General features: G+C 34.2%; 2 protein-coding genes across 2 annotated transcripts; both read right to left on the bottom strand.

Annotated features, from left to right (window-relative positions):
- Positions 1-430: 430 nt before the first annotated feature.
- On the bottom strand, positions 431-2932 carry LOC120130803 (NAC domain-containing protein 37-like). Its single transcript, XM_039147959.1, has 3 exons — positions 2742-2932; positions 2329-2603; positions 431-1052 (listed from the first exon to the last, which is right to left on the bottom strand). Exons 1-3 carry the CDS (start codon positions 2899-2901, stop codon positions 444-446), a joined length of 1044 nt encoding a protein of 347 aa, XP_039003890.1. The 5' UTR covers positions 2902-2932; the 3' UTR covers positions 431-443.
- A 13069-nt stretch (positions 2933-16001) lies between these two features.
- Positions 16002-18495, bottom strand: LOC120130634 (kinesin-like protein KIN-7G). Its single transcript, XM_039147836.1, has 5 exons — positions 18026-18495; positions 17629-17709; positions 16650-16750; positions 16440-16553; positions 16002-16031 (listed from the first exon to the last, which is right to left on the bottom strand). The coding sequence occupies exons 1-5, from the start codon at positions 18234-18236 to the stop codon at positions 16002-16004; spliced, it is 537 nt and encodes a 178-aa protein (XP_039003767.1). The 5' UTR covers positions 18237-18495.
- Positions 18496-25721: the final 7226 nt, after the last annotated feature.

Genomic DNA, 25721 nt, shown 5'->3' on the forward strand with positions numbered 1-25721 from the left:
GTCAACCGTTACACTGATTGCTAATTATACCCGAAAGTTAATTAATTATCTCTTAATTATAATTAAGCCATGATCATTTGGTCAAACGGAAACATATACCCATAAAGACAACTTCTTAGGCATGCCCCAACAGGAACCACGTTGCCCAGCGCATGCTAGACAAACCATGGCCCCACTAACCCTACACCCAGATTTTCTTAGTTTTTGGGTTTAGGGTATTTTGTTTAATGGAGATTCCATCATTCCATTGTTCTTATATTTTGTTTGGTTCCCGAGAAAATCAAGTTAAAGATGAGAGAAAAATATATTGGGTTTTATCTTCCGACTGCTGATTTAAGCTACTTTAGAGAGAATTTCATCATAACTCATTCACAACCATATTTTATTTAAATAAAATGTTTGTAATTAATACTTAACCGATAAGCTTTCTTCATCGTCTCCCTTCATTTTTCAAATATGCATATTCCAATATCACGATCTGAACTTGAAGAACTCAATAGCTCCCTCAACGTGTTCCCTTCTTTTCGACTACTCTGCAACCACAGCGACGCCATGTCTGAGTTGCTACAATTATTGGCATCAAAGCTTGAGATGGAGGCTCCTTGTTGATTATTATATCTATCTTCGTGACTCAGTTGGGAAGCGACAAACTTATCAAGGGCTCTCCAGTCGGTCACTTTCTTGGTGTTGTTGAACATTCTTTTCTGATCATCTTCTTCTTCTTCATAGTTAATATTATTATTCTGTGATACGAGAGATATGGAACTTGGCTTATTCATCAATGGCAGCGATGGGCTCTCTAGCTGAGGAAGCTCTATAAACTGATCCGAGTAAACAAAGTTGTTCAAATTATCTGCCTCCCTCGTCTCTTGCTTGCACAAAGGTAAAACACTCTGGGATTGCCTGGACATGTATTCCATTGGATCAACCACCGAGCTGAGACCACTTGGTTCATCATAGAAGTAGCTCGACTCCCACCCACCGCCTATGATCTTGGCTTGACCTCCGGTGCTTTTTTTCTTAAAAGCACGGCAGACCACCCATCCTTCCTCCTGCAAAATTTAAGTTATTGATATTGTTATTTGTTGGTACAAAAGATTAATATAATCATAAATCTCAAATATTTGATATTATTGATAATGTATAATTATATTGTTAATGAGCTGAATGTTATGTAATATAGTATGTAAATATAAATTCTAAAGATATGTAATTAATAATGGCGAGGAAGTAGATTTGACCAGTTGGTCATATTGTTTATTTTTATTTTCTGGTATTAGGTCATGAGTTTTAAACTCATTTAGAGAATTTTCCTTTTTTTTTCTCCTTAGAGTTTAGGATAAAGATTAAATTTAAAATTTATTAAAAAAATAATCAACTATGGTCTTATTCTGATTTTAGACTCTCTATAATTTTAAAACTTACTCTTTAATCCTTTTATTTTATTATTACATAATTTGATATTTACTTAAAAATATTATTAATAGCTCAAAATATATAAAACCATTAGTTATTATTATTAAAGTGATGAAATGGTTTTTTTACGGCTATTCGATTGCATAGGATAATCTAAAAATCTAGTCATTCACATTTAATTACTAATAAATTTATGTCTGTGTGGAATACTTAAAGTAACAAAAAAAAATATTATCATTTGAATGACAGTAATTAACAATGCAACAACCTAATATAAGAATAAGGAAAGACGTTACCGGAAATGTTATTATTTTTTTAATATTTTCGGTAAAAAATTACCGAAAACATTATTATTTCTACCGGAAATATTATTATTGAGCGTTTTACCGGGTTTGTTAACATATCCGGTAAAGTGATACCTAAAACATTATTTTTTTCTACCGGAAATGTTAATATTGGGCATTTTACCGAAAATATTAAATAACATTAATGTTTTAGGTAAAAAATAATGTTTTAGTTAATTTTTTATCAGAAATGTTAAAAAAAATGACATTTTCGATAACGTCCGTATATTAAGACTGCCGTACGGCAGAACTTTTCGTCATCGATTAGTTTGAACTTGTTAATAACATCATAAAAGTAAAAATATTAAACTATCAAATAAAATTAAGAAATTATATTCCTAGTTTAAGATATAGGAGGACTAACCCTTTCATTGCATTATTAGGTCAAGAAAGAGCCTTTCAAAACTACTCAGAATGTTGGACGACCATCACGATAATAATAAAAACTTTTTCACTTTAATTAAATAACTAGTGTTGACAAAGAGAGGGACGACATAGATATTGATAAACGGATAATTGAAGGGGTGAAAAAAAAGTTAATTAAATATATAATTATAAATGTGCTTGCCTGAGGAGGTCCATTGTCGTCGGATTCAAGCCTGTATTCATGCATGATCCAGTCACTTTTCTGCCCATTCGGAGCTCTTCCTTTATAGAAAACCAGTGTCTTCCTCATGCCGATGAGCTTCGATTTATTATCGTACACCGCCTTGTCCCGCCCTGTCGCTTTCCAAAAACCCGCCATGGTTGCTCGGTTGGTCCTCGTACCCGTCGGATACTTCTTATCCTTGTGGCTGAAGAAATACCACTCCTTTTGCTCCTCATACCCGATCCGGCATCTATCTGCACATCATCGCCAGTATTCAGATAACACGCATACATATACATAAAGTTTAGGGTAAACATGCATCCATAATTTCTAGGGTTAAATTAAACCACAAACCCCAGCTATGGATCGATCAAAAGAATAAGGAAAAGAACCTTGAAGATCCGAGGGTTCGATCCTGTACAGATCAATGTCCCTGATAACATCGAGATCGATCTTTTGTGAAGCGACCTTCTTCCTCAGATAATAGCCAACAAGCTCCTCGTCGGTGGGGTGGAACCGGAATCCTGGTGGGACAGTACTTGACTCCATCATAACTACTGCATCAAATTCACCACTCTTTTATAACTTCCATCATCTCTATATCATAACCAATATATAATTAAATAACCTTAGAGAAGAAAGAAAACTAAAAGTAAAATGTTAAAAGGGCAAAAGAAAGGTTGAAGAAAGTGATGAACTCTCCCATTAGAAAGATGACGAGGGTTATCATAATTATGTAAGCTAGGGTTTGCTAAAAACCGAGAGAGAACTTGTAACATATTCCTCTCTCTCTCGATTCGTGCTGTAAGATAGATCTAAAACGGACAGGTAGAGGTTTGAGATAATGATGTTCTAGTGTTGGGTGAATGGTGGAAATGATAGCTTCTAGAACCGGGTTTCCATTACTAAATTATTAACAATTACTAAAAATATATTAAAGAAAAATATGTTCTAGCATATAAGGATCATGGAAAGAAGGCTTTACTATATTATTAAATAGATTTAATGATTACATTTTATAATCATATATAGTATAGTGAATTGAAGAATGGGCAAAAGAAAAAGGTGGATGGCGTTGCTATAACAATTAAGCACGCGTTATTTGAAAAACAAACAAACAAGAAAAAAAAAGTTTCGTTTGATCGGATCTATAAAGAGAAAAGAAAAGCAGTGTTGAATTGGAAGCACTTGCAGAGTCTTTGTCTCATTGCAAACGATAATGGACTCTGTCAACTTTGTCTGTTGGTAGAGAATTTCCATAGCACTTCTCACACATAGACAGGTGATATATCAGATAAAAAGAATAAAAATTACAGGGTTTGGCTCTCAATTCTTGGAATAGTTTTAGACTTTTAGTTTCAAAACGTTCATAATCAAACAAGAAAATTACCTCTAAACTTATTCGGATTGAGGTAAGGCTTATACTAGCAGAGGCGAAGATATTCTTGTATATTTCGAACTCTGGGTTAGGTTTAACAAATGGCAAAGAAATATGAAAAAAAAAAACAAGCACCGGTGTGAAACTTGTGCAAGGAGGTGACTGAGTCAAAATAAAGGAGAATGGTGAAACTTCAAGTTGATTTTCCATGAAAATTCAAAAAGCTTACCTGGAGTAACTATTCTCGTGTAGCTAAATTATTCGTTTTTGAGAATATAGAATGAAGAAATGAAGACGACAAAGGAAGAAGAAGAAGATGTTAGGAAGTGGCAGAGAGACAAATGAGAAAGAGAGAGACAAGAGAATATAAAAGGGAGGAGGGGTGGGAGGACCGCTCGATTGCGCATGGTGGATGGCTGTCCCCAGGTACCGTCGTCTTTGCCTATATTCCTACATAAATCACTAATTCCCTTTATTTTTAAAAAAAAACCTAATTATTTATATACATACAAAAATTACATGAATTTCATATTATATAAACAAATTTGAAAGAAAATAGGGTGATACATTGTATATGATATTTTCTGGCTTTCTTGATTGATTTATAAATTATAAACGAAACTAATATATAAATAAAAGCTTGAACTCATTTTGACGTGACTAATCCCTAGGATTAAGTTAGCATTAGAATGCATATATGTTGTTTTTGTTATAAAGTTCCCCAACTTTAACGTGTCGTAATTTTTCCTCTCCTTTTCCGTTTAAACTTTTTTTGACACACAAGCCACGTTGGCATACACGACGACAACATCGGCCACGTGTTGCCGCTAAAGGACCGTCCACGCTGTCCTTCTTTCCATCCGCCGCTGTCGGTTCTCACGCCTTCTCGCTTTATTCTAATTTGACAAAAAAGCCCCTTTGGAATTTCAAATTCAAAACTAGTGGAGTAAAAAAGATAAAAACCGTGAGCTGAGGTTACTGATTGATGTGACTTCTTATAGGAATATTACGGTCATTTCATGTTTGGATTACGGCCCTCAAATGATTTCTCGACATGTATTATGGAGAAGGAATAAAATATGATATAAAAAAACAAAAGTTGATTGAGGGGAATATTGGAATCCAGGTGGCGTATAGGGGTTGGTTGATTGACAATGTTCTTTACGTAGAAGATAAACAAAGGGAAAGGGAAAGACAAAACTCAATTACTGAAGGACCCTCACTTCCACTTCTGATTTCAGTTTCAGCTTATCATTCTCATGTTTAATAATAAATTACTAATTAAACATTGTCATCCCGGTATCAAATTGGTTTCAGGCAGTTAATTCGGTAGGAATTTTCGTTTGATTATATATATATATATTGATTAATATAAGGAAAGAATAATACAAAATATGTTTAAAAATAACTTTTAACTTTAAGACGCTTACACATCTAGTATTTATGGTGCTCGAATTCAGATACTCAAGAAATAACAATAATTCATTTATAATGGAGATCACTTGGTTCGTGCTCGTTTGATATATATATATATATTGTACATATTTAAAAATTTAAATTTAATTTCAATTTAAATAATAATTATAAAAATCTTTAAATTAAATTACGTCATTAGTTCTTATATTATTTGTTGTAAATTTATTTTTTTATTTTTTAATTTGATAATTCTAACTCGTCTAATTTATTTATATTATTTCGATATTAATTGAGTTAGAATTAAAATTTTAAATTGAAATTGAAATATAACAACATGATGTACCTAATATTAATGAATATGATAACAATCCTTTTATTCGAAAGAGTAACAATATATTTATTCTTTCATATTTTCTTAAATTTTGAGTTATAGATTCACTCGAAACATCTCTATATTTTTTTAGAGTTTTATTTTTCTCCCTCAAAATAGGATTGAGAATATATTTAAAATTTGAAAAGATAATAATATCTTTTTATTAAGAAAATAAAGAATATATTATGCCTTTAAAAGTAAGTCGGTTTGAGTTATTTTTTGTTTAGGTCAAATTGGATATGAGTTCATATTGGGTATGCTAAATTTTGGATAGGGTATGATTCGGATTTTGATTAAATTTGATAATCATATTCGGGTTAATATTGAGTATTGAGTTGGGTAAGTCGATTCGGATAATCGGGTTCGGGTCAAGTTTGTCAGATCTACCCTGACTAACCGAAAAAAATAAATATATTTATTAAACCTAATAAATTTTAACAAAAGTGTTACAATCAGATAATTGTATAAATAAATAGATAATCGTTCATCATTTAATGTTAGAAAGATAGTTCTTTTCCGTATATAATACATATTCACAAGTTAGTCGAAAACTAAAACTTAAATACTAAAACAATGAAGCAACAGCAGCAATCAGGAATGCAACAGGCTAGACATGCCACCAGAAAGGCCAAGCTAGCGGTCCTGCTTGACTATTGATACTATGTTGTTATCACGGAAAGAGTTAACGGTCCCAAAGCTAATTACTAGAAATTTAAGACATGAAAAAACAAAATGATCCAAGTTTAATCTACAGAGGCAGGGGTGATGTAGGTTGATTATTTTAAAGGTGCAATCCATGAACACTTGGGTTATATACATTTAACGTTTGGTTAAACTTTACAGAATAATTATCGAGTAATCCGGAATCAAACATGTTGAACTTATGTATCTAATGCAATAATTAGTAGCCTGTAATAATAAAATAATTGTGGTTACAAGAGTTGGCGTAAGCAGCAAAAGAAGATCCTTTCAGGATCTTAAATCCCTTCTGGAAATCGACCACCCTCCAAACTCCTTTCTCTCTCTCTTTCCTGTCTATATCAATCCAAGAAGTACACCTTACCAGCCTCCCAAGCTTTTGTTTATTAATTGTTACAAGATATTTTTGCTTTTGAAACTTTCAAAAACACGTTTACGCATATTAAAATCTATTATGTTATTCTTATAATAATCGTAAATATTCAGTCCACTCCAAACTCTTTTTCAATAAAATTGAAAAGGGAAAGAGAAAGAAAGAAATCAATGGTTTTAACCTAACTCTTGAACTACACTCATATATAACCCAATGCTCTCTCTTTTTTCCCACTCTTTATTCTAAGGTGTGAAAGTTAAGCTTTTATTTCAAGAGACATCCACTATGATTGCCTTCCACCTCTTTCATATATATATATATATATGAGACTATGATTGATAATGGAAACTATTATACCCAAGTATAACCAGGGTTTCTGATGTTAGAATCATTGTGAGAAGGACCTATGGTGAAAGATCTGGATTGGTGGTAGTGTTGAAGTTTTGAACTGCATATTTCATTTAGGGTTTCACTGTCACATGTTGAACCTTTTGTTATTTGTCAGATGTTCATTAGTCAGTCGCCTGAAATTCCTTTCCAAATGGACACACTTCCCAAAACAAGTAAAACTCTAACACATGGGGCCATTGGCTTGGGGAAGAAAATAGATGGCATGATGTCTCAAGGGGCCCCGGAAGCAGATGGTGTGGTTTCACAATGCGATTTGGCCACCGCTAGCTTCTCGGGTTGAAGTAGGGGGTCCAATACACATTGCTTTTTAAAATTATTATATATTTTTTTATTAAAAATATGTTTTTGTCTCTGAAATTTGTTAGGATTTACAATGAAGCTCAATTGATCAACCGAAGAGTAGCCAAGAGGGGTTGAAGTAGATTTTGAGTTTACGGAGTAAGGAGACTAAAAAGATAGACAATTGACACAAGGATTTATAGTGATTCGACTTCTCAACCAAGTCTACATCCACTACCTTAGATCCTCACTAAGAATTTTCTATCAAATTCACTAATTTGTTCTTTCTTTTTCACAGGATAAAGAGATAACAGACTTATCTATAACCAATTCCATTTTTACAGAATAAGGTTGGAATGTGTTTGTGGCCGTTTCTAGCCTTTTAGGGATATTTTCTCTGCAAAATAAAACTGCCCATGACAGGGAGTATTGATACTCCTTTAATGAGTATTGGTACTCCTTTAATGAGTATCGGTACTTCTTTTATTATTTTTAAATCAATTAGTTGTTGGGCTTGACCAATATCCATATTATGCTCATGGTATCGATACTACTATGTAAAATAATATCGGTACCCTTTTGGGTATCAATACCTATTTTGCATTTTAGAATTTGAGCAAGTTGGTAGTATCGATACTACCTATAGAATATTGATACTTCTTTTAACTTTGGTATCGGTACCACATGAACAATATCGATATTGTTCATGCAGTATTGATATTGTAAGAACAGTATCGGTACTATATATCCAGAAAAACATTTTGTGCTCAAATTCTATTTAAATGAACTTTGAATTATTTTTAAAAGAATTTAAAAACTTTGAACAAATTCAATCAAGTCAAAAAATATTTTGCCTTAATTTGTTATATCAAAATATTATAAGACATTGTTCAAAAAAATTTAAGTTCATCCCCTAAAATTTTAAAAGTTTAAATTCGTCTCTTAATATAAAATCATGCGTATCTCCCTGTTGCAACGCATATGAATTGACCACTTATTGCATATCTTTCTGTATTTTTGTTTTCGTTACACGAACAAAACTGGTTTTTAGTTCCTCATTTTACTACATATTTTGCTTTTTATTGCATACTAACTTTTGTCAGAAAAGTCCAATTCTTGTTGCGTTAACCCCTTTATTCCATTTTAGCAAGCGTGATAAGACCCCCAACTACAGCGATTTTTGGAGAACTGTCGGTGCAAGTGAAAGGGTTACTTGCAACGTTTCATTAAAGAATTTGGATCATTGCTTTATTTGAACGTACGATCTGAGTCCACAAAACATTGATAATCAATGTTTTGCAATTGAATTCTTAGAGATCAAAATAATAAAACACAGTTATGATGTGACAAAAGCGATTTCGATCGATCCCACAATGGAATTAAAAGCACAGGTAAATATATAGGCAATATATAGCAAAATGGGTTCATCACAAAAAGCATGCGGATAGCAATAATAAAATGATTAAACTCGGATGGTTTGTCAACATTACTCATTAGCCATAATTATTTAACCACCGATGAAATTCTTTGGGAAAATACATGATTTCCAATCAGAGTGAACGTGTGGCTCCTCCATGGATTGTGCTTGAAAACGAGTTGCTCAAAGTAAATTGAGTTTAATCATCCCCGGCCCAGCTTCATTATAGCAATTTCCTCTATGAGGACGATCGATGAATCTAACTGTTCAAAGTCGATAACTTTTTTGTTTTGTTTTTGTGATCAACAAGATTTACTGCATATATAATGATGAAAGTTGATAGAATCATGTTAAAAAAATACTTCATTTTTACCCTAAACTTCATCACACACACATGCACTAGATGTTTTGCATTAATTCGTGCACGTTTGACTCTGACTATCCAATAAAATTTCGAGTTGGTAGAGACGAAGTATTGTTTCCTTTTTCTTCCATCACTTTCTTATGAGGTATATATAATCCAATTTTACTTCATTACTAAATGCATTAATATTTGATGCATCGATTATGTATAATTTCATGTTTTTGTTAATAAATTTGATGATGACCTATCATCATATAATATATTAAAATTAAATATATTTTTATGATGTACTATGATTTTGTTCATTGATGATACATAAAATAAAATATCATTAATGTATATTGTTAAAAAAAGTATATGATTAATGTATCAAACACCCACGCTTATTAAATTACGTCAGTTGAAGTTTGGTATAAACATTAATTCTAAGTTTATAATAATTATAAATGAAAAAATTAGATATATAATTTCATTGTCTTAATAATTAAGTGATATTAACACATTTTATTTAAAGTCCAAATCCTACTCTTTTTTAAGTTGTTAAAAAAATCGAGAGTAAATTATTACTTAATGCTTCAATTTATAAATGAGAAGGGACGGAGTCAGTATTTCATGCTTAAGGATAAAAAATATATTTTTTTCTAAAATTGGAGGGGACAATTTCATAATTATCCCATAATTTTTTTTTGGATTGGGGGCCACACCCCTCCCAAGGCCTTAGTAGTTCCGTCACTTTTTGTACGCTCATACACATCGAATATTAAAGAAATAACAATAATTCTTTTATTACAGAGACCACTTGATTCGTGTTTTACTATTACTTAGTCACATATGGTTAATGCACATAAAAACTTATTAATTAATTTTAGTCACATATGGTTAATGCACATAAAAAACTTATTAATTAATTTTAGTCACATATGGTTAATGCATATAAAAAATTAATTAGTTATATGCCATTACTAATAAATTTTCATATCAACCAAATATTTAAGATTATTTAAAAGGTATTCCATATCACCACTTTAATGATAGTAGCTAAAGATATTATAGATTTGCACTTACTAACAACACTACAAAGTAAAAGTATTAAATATTAAAATTCTGCATAATAAAGGGGCTAAAATCATATTTAGATCCTAATTTCTGTATTTAATGTTAAATTTGGCCCGACAGAGAAAACTCAAAACCGGTCTTTATATATATATATATATATATATATATATACAAGTATGAAACAAATCGATGGGGATAATCTAAACACCTATAAGAAAGACAATAGAATGCGTTTCAAGCTATAGTTTCTCTTGCTTGATTGTTGTCCTGCAGTAAAGTTGAGTCCAAACATTTCCTTAAAAGTCTTCTCTGGGTCTACGAACCCAACAAACTTTGCGACAACCGTAGCACTCTCGGCAACGTGATCCATATCTAATATCTTTACAGTCGGTCCACAAGTAGTAAGCCAACTGCAACCTCCTGTGTTTCGTGTTCAACCTGATGCCCCATTTAAGGAAGAGATTCTCTCTTTCTTGACTGGTAAGTCTCTTGCACATCTCCTGACTCAGCATATGCCTTTCACGACATATTTCAATTAAAAAGGGTGTTTATCACCTATGTCGCATAAGCTAATGAGAATAAATCATATATACCTTGAAGCTGTTGCGGAAGACGGCTATCGGATAGAGCAAAAACGCAACTGATAATTTGAGAAAATAAAAATTCAAGATAAAAGAGACACAAAATTTACGTGGAAAACCCTTAAATACTATAGGGTAAAAACCACGGGCAACGGTAGAAGAATTTCACTATGAGAAAATAAGAATTACAACTTCTCTCGATCTACCAAGGAGAAAACAATGATAATTCTCTCTTGATAAAAAAGAAAAAACAACTCTCAAGAAACTCTCTAAATTCTCTCTAGTATTGGAAGAAAGCTAGAATGCTTTGGGATGGTTTTGAAGCTAAATGAGCTAGGGTATTTATAGTTGAAACTTAAGGACTAATCTTGTAAATACCCTAAAAGTAAAGTGACTAAATTTGGTATTTTACCCTTTCAAATTTTCAACAAAATCTGCAGCCCAACCATCCCAATTTGACTAATTAATTTGGTGCATTTAATATGCACACTTTCCACCGAAAGTTTTGAAAGCAATTGTAAAATTGCTGACTTTCAACAATCTCTCACTTGAATATTAGATTGGAACAATCATATCTTTACACTATTCTTTCTATCTTTTACCTTCACGTTGCTTACGTCTCTCACAGGCCACAGGAGGATCGACACCAAGTAAATTTATCAGCATTGATCACCTTCGTCATGAAATCTGCTATGTTGTCTTTGGTATGAATCTTCTGCATATCTACCGTCCCTTCTTCCACCTTTTCACGAATGAAATGGTACTGAACTCGTATGTGCTTTGTCCTTGAATGAAATGCTGGATTCCTTGCTAGATGCAAGGCGCTTTGACTGTCACAAAACATAGAGACATACTCTTGATTGTGCCCAAGCTCCTCCAATAGCATCTTCAACCAAATTGATTCTTTACTGGCTTGTGTAGCTGCTACATATTCTGCCTCTGTTGTGGATGTAGCCACAACTGACTGTAATTTTGAAACCCAGCTTACAGTTCCACCAGCAACTTTGAACACATATCCTGTAGTAGATTTGCTTTTATCCAAATCCCCTGCATAGTCAGAATCTACATACTCATTTATTAGTAAGTTTGATCCTCCGTAACATAATGCAACATTTGAGGTCCCTTTGATGTATCTCAGGATCCTCTTTGCTGTATTCCAATGCTCTTTGTCTGGATTCACCATGTACCGACTAACCACTCCCACTGCTTGTGCAATGTCTGGTCTTGTGCATATCATAGCGAACATTAAACTTCCCACTGTTGATGCATACGACACTCGATACATCTCCATCCTCTCTTCTTCACTGCTAGGACTCATACTGGAGGATAATTTGAAGTTAATAGGAAGAGGGGTAGAAATTGGCTTACAATCTTGCATGCTGAATCGTGACAAGATCTTCTTCAAGTAATTCTTTTGTGAAAGCCAAATCTTCCTATTACTTCTGTCTCGGTGAATTTGCATCCCTAGAATCTTGTTTGCTGATCTCAAGTCCTTCATTTCAAATTCCCTAGCCAGTTGTGCCTTCAGTTCTTCAATATGATCTTTGTTGGGTCCTGCAACCAACATGTCATCCACATACAACAACAATATAAAAAAAATCGTTATCACCAGACCTCTTGAAATAAGCACAAGGGTCTGCATTAAGTCTGTTGTATCCAAGGAACATAATGAATGAATCAAATCTCTTATACCAACACCTCGACGCCTGCTTTAGACCGTACAGAGATTTGTTCAACCTGCAAACCAAGTTCTTATTTTCTTTTTCTTCAAAACCTTCAGGCTGGAGCATGTAAATCTCTTCTTCAAGATTTCCATGAAGAAAAGTTGTTTTAACATCTAGTTGCTCTAGATGTAAGTTCAATGTAGCACACATTGCCAAAACTACTCGAACTGTTGTTAGTCGAACCACAGGAGAAAATATTTCATTGAAATCAATACCTTCTTTTTGAGCATATCCTTTTACCACCAGTCTTGCACGATACCTCTCCACTTGATCGTCACCATTTCGCTTGATTTTGAAGACCCATTTGTTACTAATTGGCTTCTTTCCTTGTGGTAGTGGCACAAGGTCTCATGTATTATTTTTATGAAGGGCTTCAATTTCTTCTTGCATCGTCATCATCCACAGTGAAGCATCTGAGTTGTTTATTGCCTCCTGGTATGTTGATGGCTCACCGTCCTCTGTTAAAAGACAGTATGTAACATTACCTTCTATAATATAATCCAAGTTCCAGTTGAGACGTCATCTCACACGATCTGATTGACGAGTTATTGGAGCTTCAGAACTTTCTGGTTCTTGTTCATCATGATCTGGTTCTGCTTCAGAAGAATCTCCTTGTTCAACCTCCTTTTCCACACGTATCTGTGTAGTCTCTGACTTTTCAGCGCTACCATCTTCTTCTTTTCTTTTTAGTTTATCTTCTACAAAGATAACATCTCTGCCTGATGATCACTTTGCGGGCAGTGAGATCCCACAAGTGATACCCCTTGACTCCATCAGCACACCCCAAGAATTTGTATTTCCTAGATTTTGGATCCAACTTTGAGATTTCTTGGGAGTTGTACATCACGTACACAATACTTCCAAATATATGAAGGTTTGAATAATCAGCTGGTTTACCAGTCCACATCTCCATTGGTGTCTTCAGCTCTATTACAGTTGATGGAGCTCGATTCACAAAATAATTGGCGGTATTGACTGCTTCTGTCTAGAAAGATTTTTCTAGGCCTGCATCCCTCAACATTGCTTCTGTTCTTTCTAACAAGGTTCTGTTCATCCGCTCTGCCACCCCATTTTGTTGAGGAGTGTTCTCCACTGTGAATTGTCTTTTGATGCCTTCTTTCATGCAAAAGTCATCAAATTCTTTACTTGTGTATTCTCCTCCATTATCTGTTCTAAAACACTTGATCTTATTTCCAGAATCAAGTTCCACCCACGCTTTGAAGTTTTTGAAAGTTGAAAACACATCTGACTTCTTCTTAATAGGGTACACCCAACATCTCCTGGAGTAGTCATCAATAAATGAGACAAAATATTTTGCTCCACCTAGGGATGTAACTGGTGCTTGCCATACGTCAGAATGAACCAATTCTAGAACAATTTTGCCTCTAGAATTTGACGTATTGAATTTCAACTGGTGCTGCTTACTTGTTATGCAATCTCACACAAAGTAAGTGATACATTTATTAAGACTGGAAGTAGTTTTTGCTCCACAAGGACTTTCATTCCTTGTTCTGACATGTGTCCAAGTTTCTAATGCCATAGCATTGCAGAATCTGAACTACATGAGGCAACAGAGGCTTCTGTTTCTAACAAAGTCTCTCCCTTTAGTATGTACAAGTTTGTTGCTATCTTTTCTCCTTTTCAGTACCACAAGCGCTTCACGGAACACCTTCATGATTCCTTTCCGTGTTTCAATCTTGCTTGCATTATTATCCAACAATCCGTAGGATAATAAATTTTTCTTCAGGCCTTTCACGTGCCGCACATCTCGAACAACTTTAATTGTTCCATCATACATCTTCAATTTGATGGTTCCCATGCCAATGATCTCTAAGGCATGATCATTGCAACTATACACAGATCCTCTTGAGACAGGTTCATAATGATGGAACCATTCTCTTCTTGAGGTCATGAGATATGTTGCTCCCGAATCAATAAGCCATATATCTACAAATCTTTTTCTGCCTTCCACGGTGGTTGACGCTTCACAACATAGAGCATCTCCATCATCTGAAGTGTTTGCGGTATTGCCTTGTGGGTTGGAGTTTTTATTTAGACTCCAACAATCCTTCTTCAAGTGACCTTTCTTTCCACAGTTGTAGCACTTTAAAATTTTTCTTGCTCATCGACTTCGATCTACCATGTTTGTGACTGCTGCTTTGTCCACGTTCTGTTGATCTCCCTCTCATCGTTGTCATCGTTGTCAATGCTTTTGCTTGTTGCAGATTTACTTGTCTGTCTTCCTTGTTCTTGCGCCGATTTTCTTCTTGTAGAACAACAGCTGCAACGTCATCGAAGACTAGACTAGTGCCATTATTGTTTGTCAAGTTGATGATGAGTTGATCATACGAATCTGGTAGACTTTGAAGTAGAAGTTCAGCACGTTCTTGTTCTCCTATTTTACAGCCTAAGGATGTAAGCTGAGAAAATAAAGTGCTCAGTGTATTTAAGTGCTCCGTCACTGAAGTAGATTCTGGCATACGGAGAGTGTACAATTTTCTCTTAAGGAAAATTTTATTGTACAACGATGTGGCCTTGTACAATTTGGTGAGATGATCCCATATCTCCTTAGCTGTCTTCTTCTCCTCGATGTTTGACAATACTTCATCTGCTAATGCTAGATGAAAGTTTGTCATAGCATTCCCGTCCATTTCGATCCATTTGTTGTCATCTGTGAAATCTACCGGCCTTTCACTGATAGCTGGTAGACAATCGTCTTTCCTCAGGATGGCCTTCATCTTTAATTTCCACAATGAGAAATTTCTCCCATTGAATTTTTCAATATCAAATTTCGTTGCCATAGCTTCTTTTACGGATAGCTCCTACTATTTCACTATCGTGAATAGTTCTCTAGAACCTTCAAAGAATGGGTAATAACTTCTTACTTTCTTATATTGGAAGATCCACCTTTTGGTGGCAATCACAAAGACAATAAGCAGATATTACACACTCTAATCTGGCTCTGATACTAATTGTTGCGGAAGACGGCTATCGGATAGAGCAAAAACGCAACTGATAATTTGAGAAAATAAAAATTGAAGATAAAAGAGACACAAAATTTACGTGGAAAACCCCTAAATAATATATGGTAAAAACCACGGGCAACAATAGAAGAATTTCACTATGAGAAAATAGGAATTACAACTTCTCTCGATCTACCAAGGAGAAAACAATGATAATTCTCTCTTGATAAAAAAGAGAAAATAACTCTCAAGAAACTCTCTAAATTCTCTCTAGTATTGGAAGAAAGCTAGAATGCTTTGGGATGGTTTTGAAGCTAAATGAGCTAGGGTATTTATAGTTGAAACTTAAGGACTAATCTTGTAAATACCCTAAAAGTAAAGTGACTAAATTTGGTATTTTACCCTTTCACATTTTCAACAAAATCTGCAGCCCAACCATCCCAATTTGACTAATTAATTCGGCGCATTTAATATGCACACTTTCCACCGAAAGTTTTGAAATCAATTGTAAAATTGCTGACTTTCAACAGAAGCGGGGTTAAGAACTTGTCCATTTTCCACCATTTTATTATCATGGGAGATACACTCCAAAGAAATGACAGCCTCCTATGTGATTGCCTAAAAATTCTCGCGCAAACTTTCGATCGTCTGTGAGTGACATAGTAACAAGAATACAAAAGATGAATCAGTAAAATATAGTAGTAGTATTATATCATTGTTGAGTGAACAATCTAAAGGTTTTTTACATGCAAATACCACTCTCAATATCTAGAGCTTGTCTCATTAAGAGAAGTCTCTCCTATTTGTCTTTGAGTTGCCAATATGCATCGAGACATGCTTAAATACACGGTCATGATCGAGTTAAAGGGAAACTTGTTAAGGCATTTTCTTACCTTCACACACAGGTATAAGCTCTTTAAAATGACTCCAGTTTGCAGCGTTTCTTCTGTGAGTTTCTCAACAACTGTCCCCTCTCTATCAAATCAGCTATTCGTTAGCGAGACAGTCCATAAAATAACTAGTTCCTAATAAAAGTGATGTGACAATGTAACTTACTTCCGGATCATCGAGAAGTCTAAGGGGTGTGCTGTCTGCACTAAGGAGGTCTCTGACAGATTCATTGTAAATATCCAACGCCGAGAACTTGAGGATAAACTCTCGTTCTTTATGCTACAGAAAAAAATACAGTATGTTTTTAGTCAAAGAGAGGAATACAATCGAATAGTATAACCACAAGTGAGTGGAAAAATGTTACATCTTCATTACCCTTTGTGAGTAGTCATAAATATATGTCATGGCATACTCAGTGATTCTGGTCATCGTATACGTCTTTCCGCTGCTTGTTTGTCCGTATGCAAAAACACATGCTGAAAAATATTTGGCAAAGGAGACCAGTAAATTATGGGGAGTCAAAAAAGAGCCTTATAGAGGTATCCAAAAGGAAAGGAAACAAGGACTTTTGGCACTTCCAAGCTGGTGCAAATGTTAGTTGGAGTATCAACAGAATTTTAAAAACAAGGACTGAAGCTCTTCCAATTTTTTCAGCCGGTTCTCTGCATGTTAAGGAAATATGGGACTTGATTCGTTTCAAAAGGCAAAAAGTTTCATGGCATAAACTTATTTGGTTCCCATTGCATATTCAAAAGTATAGTTTGATTGCTTGGATGGCTTTAATGAACAAGTTGCCTACTAGAGACCGACTCCTTAGAATGGGAATTTGCACTGAAAATCTGTGTTAATTGCAGCAACTCTCAAGAGACGGATCACCTCTTCTCGCAATGTTCTCTGGCAGTGGGACTCTGGAGTTCTATTTTGAATCTTAATGGGATGAAGACCTCATCCTTATCATAGGAAGAAATAGTTTCAAAGGCATGTTCATTATGGAAAGGGAGGTCCCTGCTTACTACCATTTTGAAAATTTCTTGGACTGCTTTTATCTACTCTTTGTGCAGGAAAGAAATCAGAGAATGTTCCAAGGACGGTATAGAACGGTCGAATGCTTGGTCAAAGATGTTAAAGACGATGGAATCCGTCTTAGGGGACTAATATTAATAGACTTGATGGTACTAACTTAAAGCTTTGTAATGTTTGGTATAGTCTAACCAATCATTTTTTGTATAGGCTGCTTATTTTTTATTCTTTTGTTGTTGATTGGTTGTAACTGAACCGTGATTTTGGGTAATAAAATCTGAATTATCCAAAAAAAAAAAAAAGGAAAGGAAACGGACGCCCTTATCGTTTATACCGCTAACAACTGAAAGAGCAACTTCCTTTGCTCCTGCTTCATACACCTGCTGGTTTGGGCAATCAGAGCTGAAATCTCTGTCTGAAATCAGCAGCACACCCGTGAATCGGAAAGAAGGACAAATCAATGAGAAACTACTGATGTCAACTTCATGCATGATAAAATGCAAATAAATTTCACTAACAAGAATCATCACGTTAGGCAAGCAACATTCTATGCCCGAGATTAAGACACGATATAGTCCGAAAAGTGGCTATAAAATCATCACGTTAGACTTATAGTTTGTGACAAATTGTATATAGGAAAAGAACTTCAAAATACTACTATGGACAGCAAAGGTGAGGAGAGACTGAGGACAGCAATCAAATATACATAAACTGAAATACGAAACTCTTACCAAATGTATAGGCAGTTGGGTACAAGGATCTCTCGGAAACCGAAAGGCTGTTCCGGTATATGATAGTGTTATCATTGATGCATTCCCAGTCCGATACATCGTGCCGAGCGATTTCCTTCCCATTGAGAGGCCGCAAACGAACCGAAACAAAAATCCTCTCCTCACAGTTTGCTGGCTCTTGCATTTGCTCATCTCCACCGTCAGTCCCCATCTCCGAGCTTCCTTCTCCAAAAGCAAATTGCTAGAAACAATACCATGAAATATAAAAAAATGCTTCTTTATCTCAGCTCCCCTACCACTTATTATTCTCCATTCAAATGGTTTGACAATGAGGCTTCTATTGGCACAAGGACCACCAAACTTTTAGGAACGTGCGATCATTGCCTGCAATCAACAAACTGATCATTGTTTAGTGCTAAATCCACCCAACATTTTTTTCTTCAGTAAATTGTCTCAACCCAGAAACAAAACCGCCCTGTCTTTATGTGGAATCTGTATTCAGAAATGGCCAAAGGAAACAAAAATCGTATCCTTTGTGATCGGCTACAATACAATAATTCTCTACGTCAACAAGCATACGGCGAGACTATTTAAGGTGAGTTTAATTAATTCAAGGTTTTGGACTGTTCTAAGCTGGTCTTCCATTTACAGACTGTCAAAGTCAGATTGTCACACAATTTAAAAATAATATTTTTTTTGAATAATCATTTAAAAAATGAAATAACAATTAAGATAGTTTGAGAAATAAGAAGCTTTTACCTTGGGATTGAAGGGCATTCTTCAAGGAATTTTTTGATGTTTTCCCCAGATTTGGATTCCAAACATCTGCAAATATCTGGTTTTATCTAAACTTGAACCTGAAAGAAAACATATAATCCAATAAGAATTTAAACCCAAATTCCAAATGCAGAGAACCAGTAAACAAAATTGAATTGCAGCAACAAATTTCAACTCTTTTTAGTAGCCATATTTACCTCAAACTTCAAAATTTTCAACTTCAAACCTCAAACTTGAACTCCTACCTACCAGAGTGCATTTGCATGCAAGTAAATGATTTTCTTTTTCGATAAATGAAGCACATTGAAGGAAACAGAGAAGAAAATCTGTGATCTTTAATTCTCTTCAGTGGGAAGTTAGGATCTTCTAATGCAACGAAGCTAAGTGGGATATTGATGTGGTTATGGTGTCTAGTTCCTTGTTTGATTGTTAGTTGATTTGGAATCTGCCATTAAAGTGAAAAACATAATTAACCTTTAAATTAAAACAAAATGAGAAAAGCTTTTTGATAACAGAAGTTGATTAGATTACAGTTAAAGCTGTACCAAATTTGCTTAGCACCCAAGCCTTGTTAGCCTTGCATTAGTGTTCTAGATAAAACTAGTTCCCCCCCCCCCCGGCAAAAAAAGAAAAAGAGTGAATCTGAACTAGATTTCCATCTTTGGGGGGTGCTACAATCTTTGATTGATCTTGTTTCATGGGTTCCAATTTAGCATTAGGGCTTTTTACCTTCTATCTTCTTTCTACATTTAACACTTTCCATAAAAGAATTATCATGCATGTCAGTTAAAATGCAAAGGATAAAGCATAATTTAGCCTCTAAAACTATCAGGGTAAACTAGCTATGTGTATTCATCCATTTGTAGTCACCTAATTATTTTTCTTTAAATTATACTTATCTTTAAGTTTTATTTTTATTTTAATACCATGTTATTAAATTTGACTATTTTAGTACCCTATTGCTAAGTTTAATCATTGAAAAAAAAAGGTTAAATATGATTTAAATTTTTTCTGGATGATTAAAACAAAAATAGAAAATAAGTATACCAAATAGGTAGTTTACCCTAATTATTATTGCAATTCTCTCATGCAAAAACAGAGCCAAAACAAAAGCTGCTGAAGACAGAAAGCATGGAGACCCTTTTGACCAAAAGACCCCAAAGATTAATAATTGCAACATTGGCCCATCCCCATGTGATGAGAAAAGCCATTGCTTAACATATTCCACTCCTTCAAAGATGGTTGGAAGCCCATGCATATGCTTGCTTTTCGTGCACATGGTTTCAATATTATTGAATTAGGTATAAGAATTTATGTTTTCTTTTCATATTGCCATCATATATTCCTTGAAATGCAAATCCATCAACAATGTTTCAAACATCAATGTCGGAATGTTCTGTAGATATCAAAACTCAATTCGATTCATTAAATTTCATCACAGCTCAATTCCGTTCTTGGTAATATAATTTGAAATTCTTTCTGAGTATCCATAAGTCAGAGTTTTCTCAGTATAAAATCAAGCAAGAGAGATTCCACCCTCTGGACTATAAGGTAGCTCTTCTGTAATTTAATATGACAATAAATGGGGTCTTCAAGCTCTATATTATTTGAATTGGATAGCAATGCATATGCCCCGGTTTCCTGGATGCAATCCATTGTTTTTGGCCTTGTTTTCAGTTGTGTTTGTTTTGTTTTTTAGCTTGTCGTTAGTTGTATGCCATCGAAGAGAAAACAGTACACAAATGAAACAAAAAAAAAAGCAACAATACCATGTTAAATGGAAGATGTGGAGCTACTCAATCGAGTGGGTTCATTTGGCTCCAAAGATTGGTACATATCAATCCGTTTTGCTTTCAAACGAGCTAATTTCGTCCATTCCAACCCATCCGTGTTTGATTACTAGACAGTGGAGAAAACAGTAGGGTGGCAAACGGGTGTGAAGCCAGAATTTGCAGGGCATGTCGAAAGTTTTACAAATACATAAAGATGAAACTATAAATTATAAAGGAGTATATTCTTCATTGATGATTTCACTGAATGGGACCCATTACCGTTTTGCCAGCTCACCACAACCATATTGTTTGCCAGCTCACAGCTAATACTTCAATATGCTCACTCTTGTCGTTTTTTTTCCTCAACTTTATCACTGAAGCGAAACAAAGTAAATCGAGATAGAGCTAAGGGGGTGTTTGATTCAGGTAATCTGAGGGAATGAATCTTATTCCCCCGTTTGGTTGGCCAACATTCTCAGCCCCGGTAATTTTTATTACCAACAGTAGTATTTTGGGGTATATTATCGGGAATGTGATTACACATTCCTTAGGTATTGTTAGATTACCGGCGTTTTAAATTAAAATGCCCTTAAAAAAATTTCTTTCAAAAATATCATCCTTCTGTCGTTGAATAAAAAAAATCTACGAATGTTAAATTACAAATTTATACTTAAACTATTTTAGATTTACAAAAAAATCCATAATTAGAATTTTATATGAAGTTTAGGGGTTAAAATAAAATTTTACCATTTCATTAAACCTATTTATCTTTTCAATTTTGTAAAAAAATTATATAAATTTTATGAAATTAAAATTTTTAAAGAAAATTGTTGGGATTTTCGGAAGCTCGAATCGATAACCGGAATGGTTTGCAAATAGGGGTCGGAACGGTTTTGTGTTTAGGGAGTAAGGAGATTGAAAGATAGAGAATTGCACAGCGATTTATAGTGGTTCGACTTTCTCAACTAAAGTCTACGTCCACTACCTTAGCTCCTCACCAAGGATTTTCCAACAAATTCACTAATTTGTTCTTTCTTTTGAGGATAAAGAGTAACCTTACAAACTCCCTAGTTTTTTCGGGCTAAACTAGAACCTTTCCCTAGCTTTTACACGAGCTAAGCTAGAACCTTTCCCCTTTACAAAAGGATAAAAGATGTAAACAAGAAAACCTCTCTAAGGTAGGTGTTTACAAGATTGAGCTCACAAGAACAAAATATTTACAAGAGAAATATGAAATAAAAATGAAAAACTCTTCTCTTGTGTTTGATTGCTTGGATGGTTGTTCTCTTGCATCTTCAAGTGTCCTTAGGTTGTATTTATAGCTTGGAATGTGTTTGAAGTTGTATATAGCCGTTGGGGATGTTTTGGAGTCGTTTGGAGATGAGAAATAATTAATAAAACAGCTTGGAGCGTGGGAGGAATCGGTACCCCCCCATGGGGAATCGGTTCCCTAAGTGCAATCTGTTTTTGACCGTTAGACAGGGGGGAATCGGTATCCCCTGGGGGGAATCTGTACCCCCTGGGGTGAATCTGTACCCCTGGACAATCTGATTTTTCTTGGCTTTGAAACGGTTCGAAATACTTTGTAAAATTGTTTTAAAAAAAGTTTAAGTATAAAACACAATTTTACACTTTAGTAAGGATTAAAATGAACTTTGAAACACTTGGAGTAATATTTTGATATTCGAATAATTACATCGAATATACTTAGAAAATCTTTTGTAAAATCTTAAAATTCATTTAACTTAATTTGTTATATCGAAACATCAAAATGTTTTCAACAATCTCCCCCTTTTTGATATAACAAAACATTTGAGTAATTTTAAGATTTTGAAATCAAGTTTGAAATTACTCCCCCCTTACTTTAACACTTCTCCCCTTTAACACCTTAACACTTCTCCCCTTTAACACCTTAACACTTCTCCCCCTTTTTGTTAAATAAAAAAGACTTTAATCTTTAAAGTTCAAAATAACTTTGGAGAGTAAGTAGTAAATTTGATATTTTAAAAATCATTTGAAAAATCAAAGTTTCCCCTCAATAAATGCATTCCAAATAAAATTATGCTTTAAGGTCTTAACACTTAAAAAAATTGAATTTCAACAAAGAATAACAAACATGTTAGTAGCACATGAAATTCAATATATCCAAGTCTAAAATACTTTATGCAATACCAATTGTTGAAATTTGATATCGATTGTTAAAATTAAGAGTATATGCATAAAGTTTTTCTAAAAATGTTATGCATTTGAAAATTTTGATATCAATTGTTAGAAAGATATCATTTTCATTTAAACCACATGCATAAACATTCAAATTTAGGTCAAAAATTTTAAAGATTTATAAAATCAAAGTATTTGAAAAGTTGATATCAATTGTTAGAGAGATATCATTTGCATTAAAACCAATTTTGACCAAAATTTTATTATGATGAACTAAAAAATCTTAAAAATTAATATAACTTTAAAATGTTCAACATAATCATCTTTTTAACATACATGAGATTAAAAACAATGATGTATAATCATTTAAAACCAAAACTCATGCATGCTTAAAATCAAATGAGCAACCAAATAACCAAAATTAAAAGCATTAAGCTTAGAGGTTACTCATTCCTTTTTCATGTGTGGCTAGAGCATCTTGAATATCATCACTTTCATCACCATTGCTCACACACACCTACAAGAGACATTTAAGTAGATTTTGGTATCCAAATTGCTTTGGATCCTTGGACGTTAGTTTCAATGCCCCTTGTTCCTTTCGGAACCCATACTTGCCTAATTTTAAAATGTTTTCCTTTCTTCAAAGGCCAAGTATGTTTCAAATGACCATGATAATGACAATGTGAGCATTTTGTCATTTTTAAACATAATAGATTGTTTTTAGAAGTTAATTCTTTTTCTTTTGTTAAGCTTTTAAGCTTAACTTCTAACTCAAAAATTTTCTTTTCTAAATCATTTATTTTGATTTTTGAAAGTTCTAAATCATTTTTCAAAATTTCATTTTGATTTTCAAAATCAACTCTAGCTTTCAAAATCGATTTATTTTCAATTTTGAGTTTTGAAATTAATTTCGTATATTTGGAATTTTTGGCCTCAAATCCCAAATACAACCTATTATAAGCATCTTGTAACACATCAAAAGTAAATGAATTAAATTCATTTGAGTTAGAAGATACCTCGGGCTCTTCAAGAGCCATTAGAGACACACCTTTGTTGGTTCTTCTTTCTTGTTTCCATGGATTTCATCGAGCTTATTCCAAAGCTCCTTGGCACTTGAACATGAAGAAACTCCTTCAAAGATTTCAGGACCAAATGCACACAACACCATGTGCATGGCCTTGGCATTAAGTTGAGCTTTCTTCCGTTCTTTGTCACTCCGCTTCTTCTCATTCTTCTTTGGAGAAGAGTAGCCGTTCTCGATTATCTTCCATGCATCAAGATCATTGGATTGGATTAATACCTTCATTAATTTCTTCCAATGACGATAGTTGTCTCCATTGAAGTATGGAGGCTTGTCCGTTGGTAGGGAGTCTTCCATGTGGAACGAGCCGGAGGTGGAAGCCATCTTCTCGGTTGTGTCGGGAATTGGTAGAGCTTCTTCTAGGATCGTCTCAAGGTGGTTAAACCTTCTTAACGAGTTAGACTCTGATACCAATTGTTAGGATTTTTTGAAGCTCGAATCGACAACCGGAATGGTTTGCAAATAGGGGTCGGAACGGTTTTGTGTTTAGGGAGTAAGGAGATTGAAAGATAGAGAATTGCACAACGATTTATAGTGGTTCGACTTTCTCAACCAAAGTCTACGTCCACTACCTTAGCTCCTCATCAAGGATTTTCCAACAAATTCACTAATTTGTTCTTTCTTTTGAGGATAAAGAGTAACCTTACAAACTCCCTAGTTTTTTTGGGCTAAACTAGAACCTTTCCCTAGCTTTTACACGGGCTAAGCTAGAACCTTTCCCCTTTACAAAAAGATAAAAGATGTAAACAAGAAAACCTCTCTAAGGTAGGTGTTTACAAGATTGAGCTCACAAGAACAAAATATTTACAAGAGAAAGATTAAATAAGAATGAAAAACTCTTCTCTTGTGTTTGATTGCTTGGATGGTTGCTCTCTTGCATCTTCAAGTGTCCTTAGGATGTATTTATCGCTTGGAATGTGTTTGAAGTCGTATATAGCCGTTAGGGATGTTTTGGAGCCGTTTGGAGATGAGAAATAATTAATAAAACAGCTTGGAGCGTGGGGGGAATCGGTACCCCCTCATGGGGAATCGGTTCCCCCTCATGGGGAATCGGTTCCCTAAGTGCAATCTATTTTTGACCGTTAGATAGGGGGAATCAGTACCTATTGGGGGGGAATCTGTACCCCCTGGATAATCAAATTTTTCTTGGCTTTGAAACGGTTCGAAATACTTTGTAAAATTGTTTTAAAAATAGTTTAAGTATAAAACACAATTTTACACTTTAGTAAGGATTAAAATGAATTTTGAAACACTTGGAGTAATATTTTGATATTCGAATAATTACATCGAATATACTTAGAAAATCTTTTGTAAAATCTTAAAATTCATTTAACTTAATTTGTTATATTGAAACATCAAAATGTTTTCAACAAAAATATATAAATTAATTATAGTAAAATTATAGAAGAATTCAACTTGTTAAAAAACAAATATATAACAAGAACAATTTGGTAAAATATACATTCCAATAATCTTTTATTCATTTAACCAAACACGATAATCTTACATTCCTACTAAACCAACCAAATACAAAATACAACATTCACAATAATCTTATTCCCACCGATAATCTCATTCCCACTGGTAATCTTATATTTCGTGAACCAAACGCACCCTAAAGGTTTGGTAAAACCATCAACTACGATTTGCTACAAGAACATAATTTACTTGTAACGTGTTGTCGACCACTTTTTCACGAACAAACTGCACGTCGAGCTCAACATGCTATGAACGGGCATGGAACACCGGATTGACGCTCATGGCAATTGCACCGGTGTTATCACTCCAAACTACTGTCGGTTCAACAGGAACAATACCCATGTCAGCAAGTAATGCCTTCAACCATACAATATCAACTATCGTATCTGCAATGCTACGGTATTCAGCCTCAGTGGTTGATCGAGAG

The sequence above is a fragment of the Hibiscus syriacus genome, unplaced genomic scaffold (assembly GCF_006381635.1).
Source record: "Hibiscus syriacus cultivar Baekdansim isolate YM2019G1 unplaced genomic scaffold, ASM638163v2 tig00110548_pilon, whole genome shotgun sequence".
Classification (NCBI taxonomy): Eukaryota; Viridiplantae; Streptophyta; class Magnoliopsida; order Malvales; family Malvaceae; genus Hibiscus; species Hibiscus syriacus.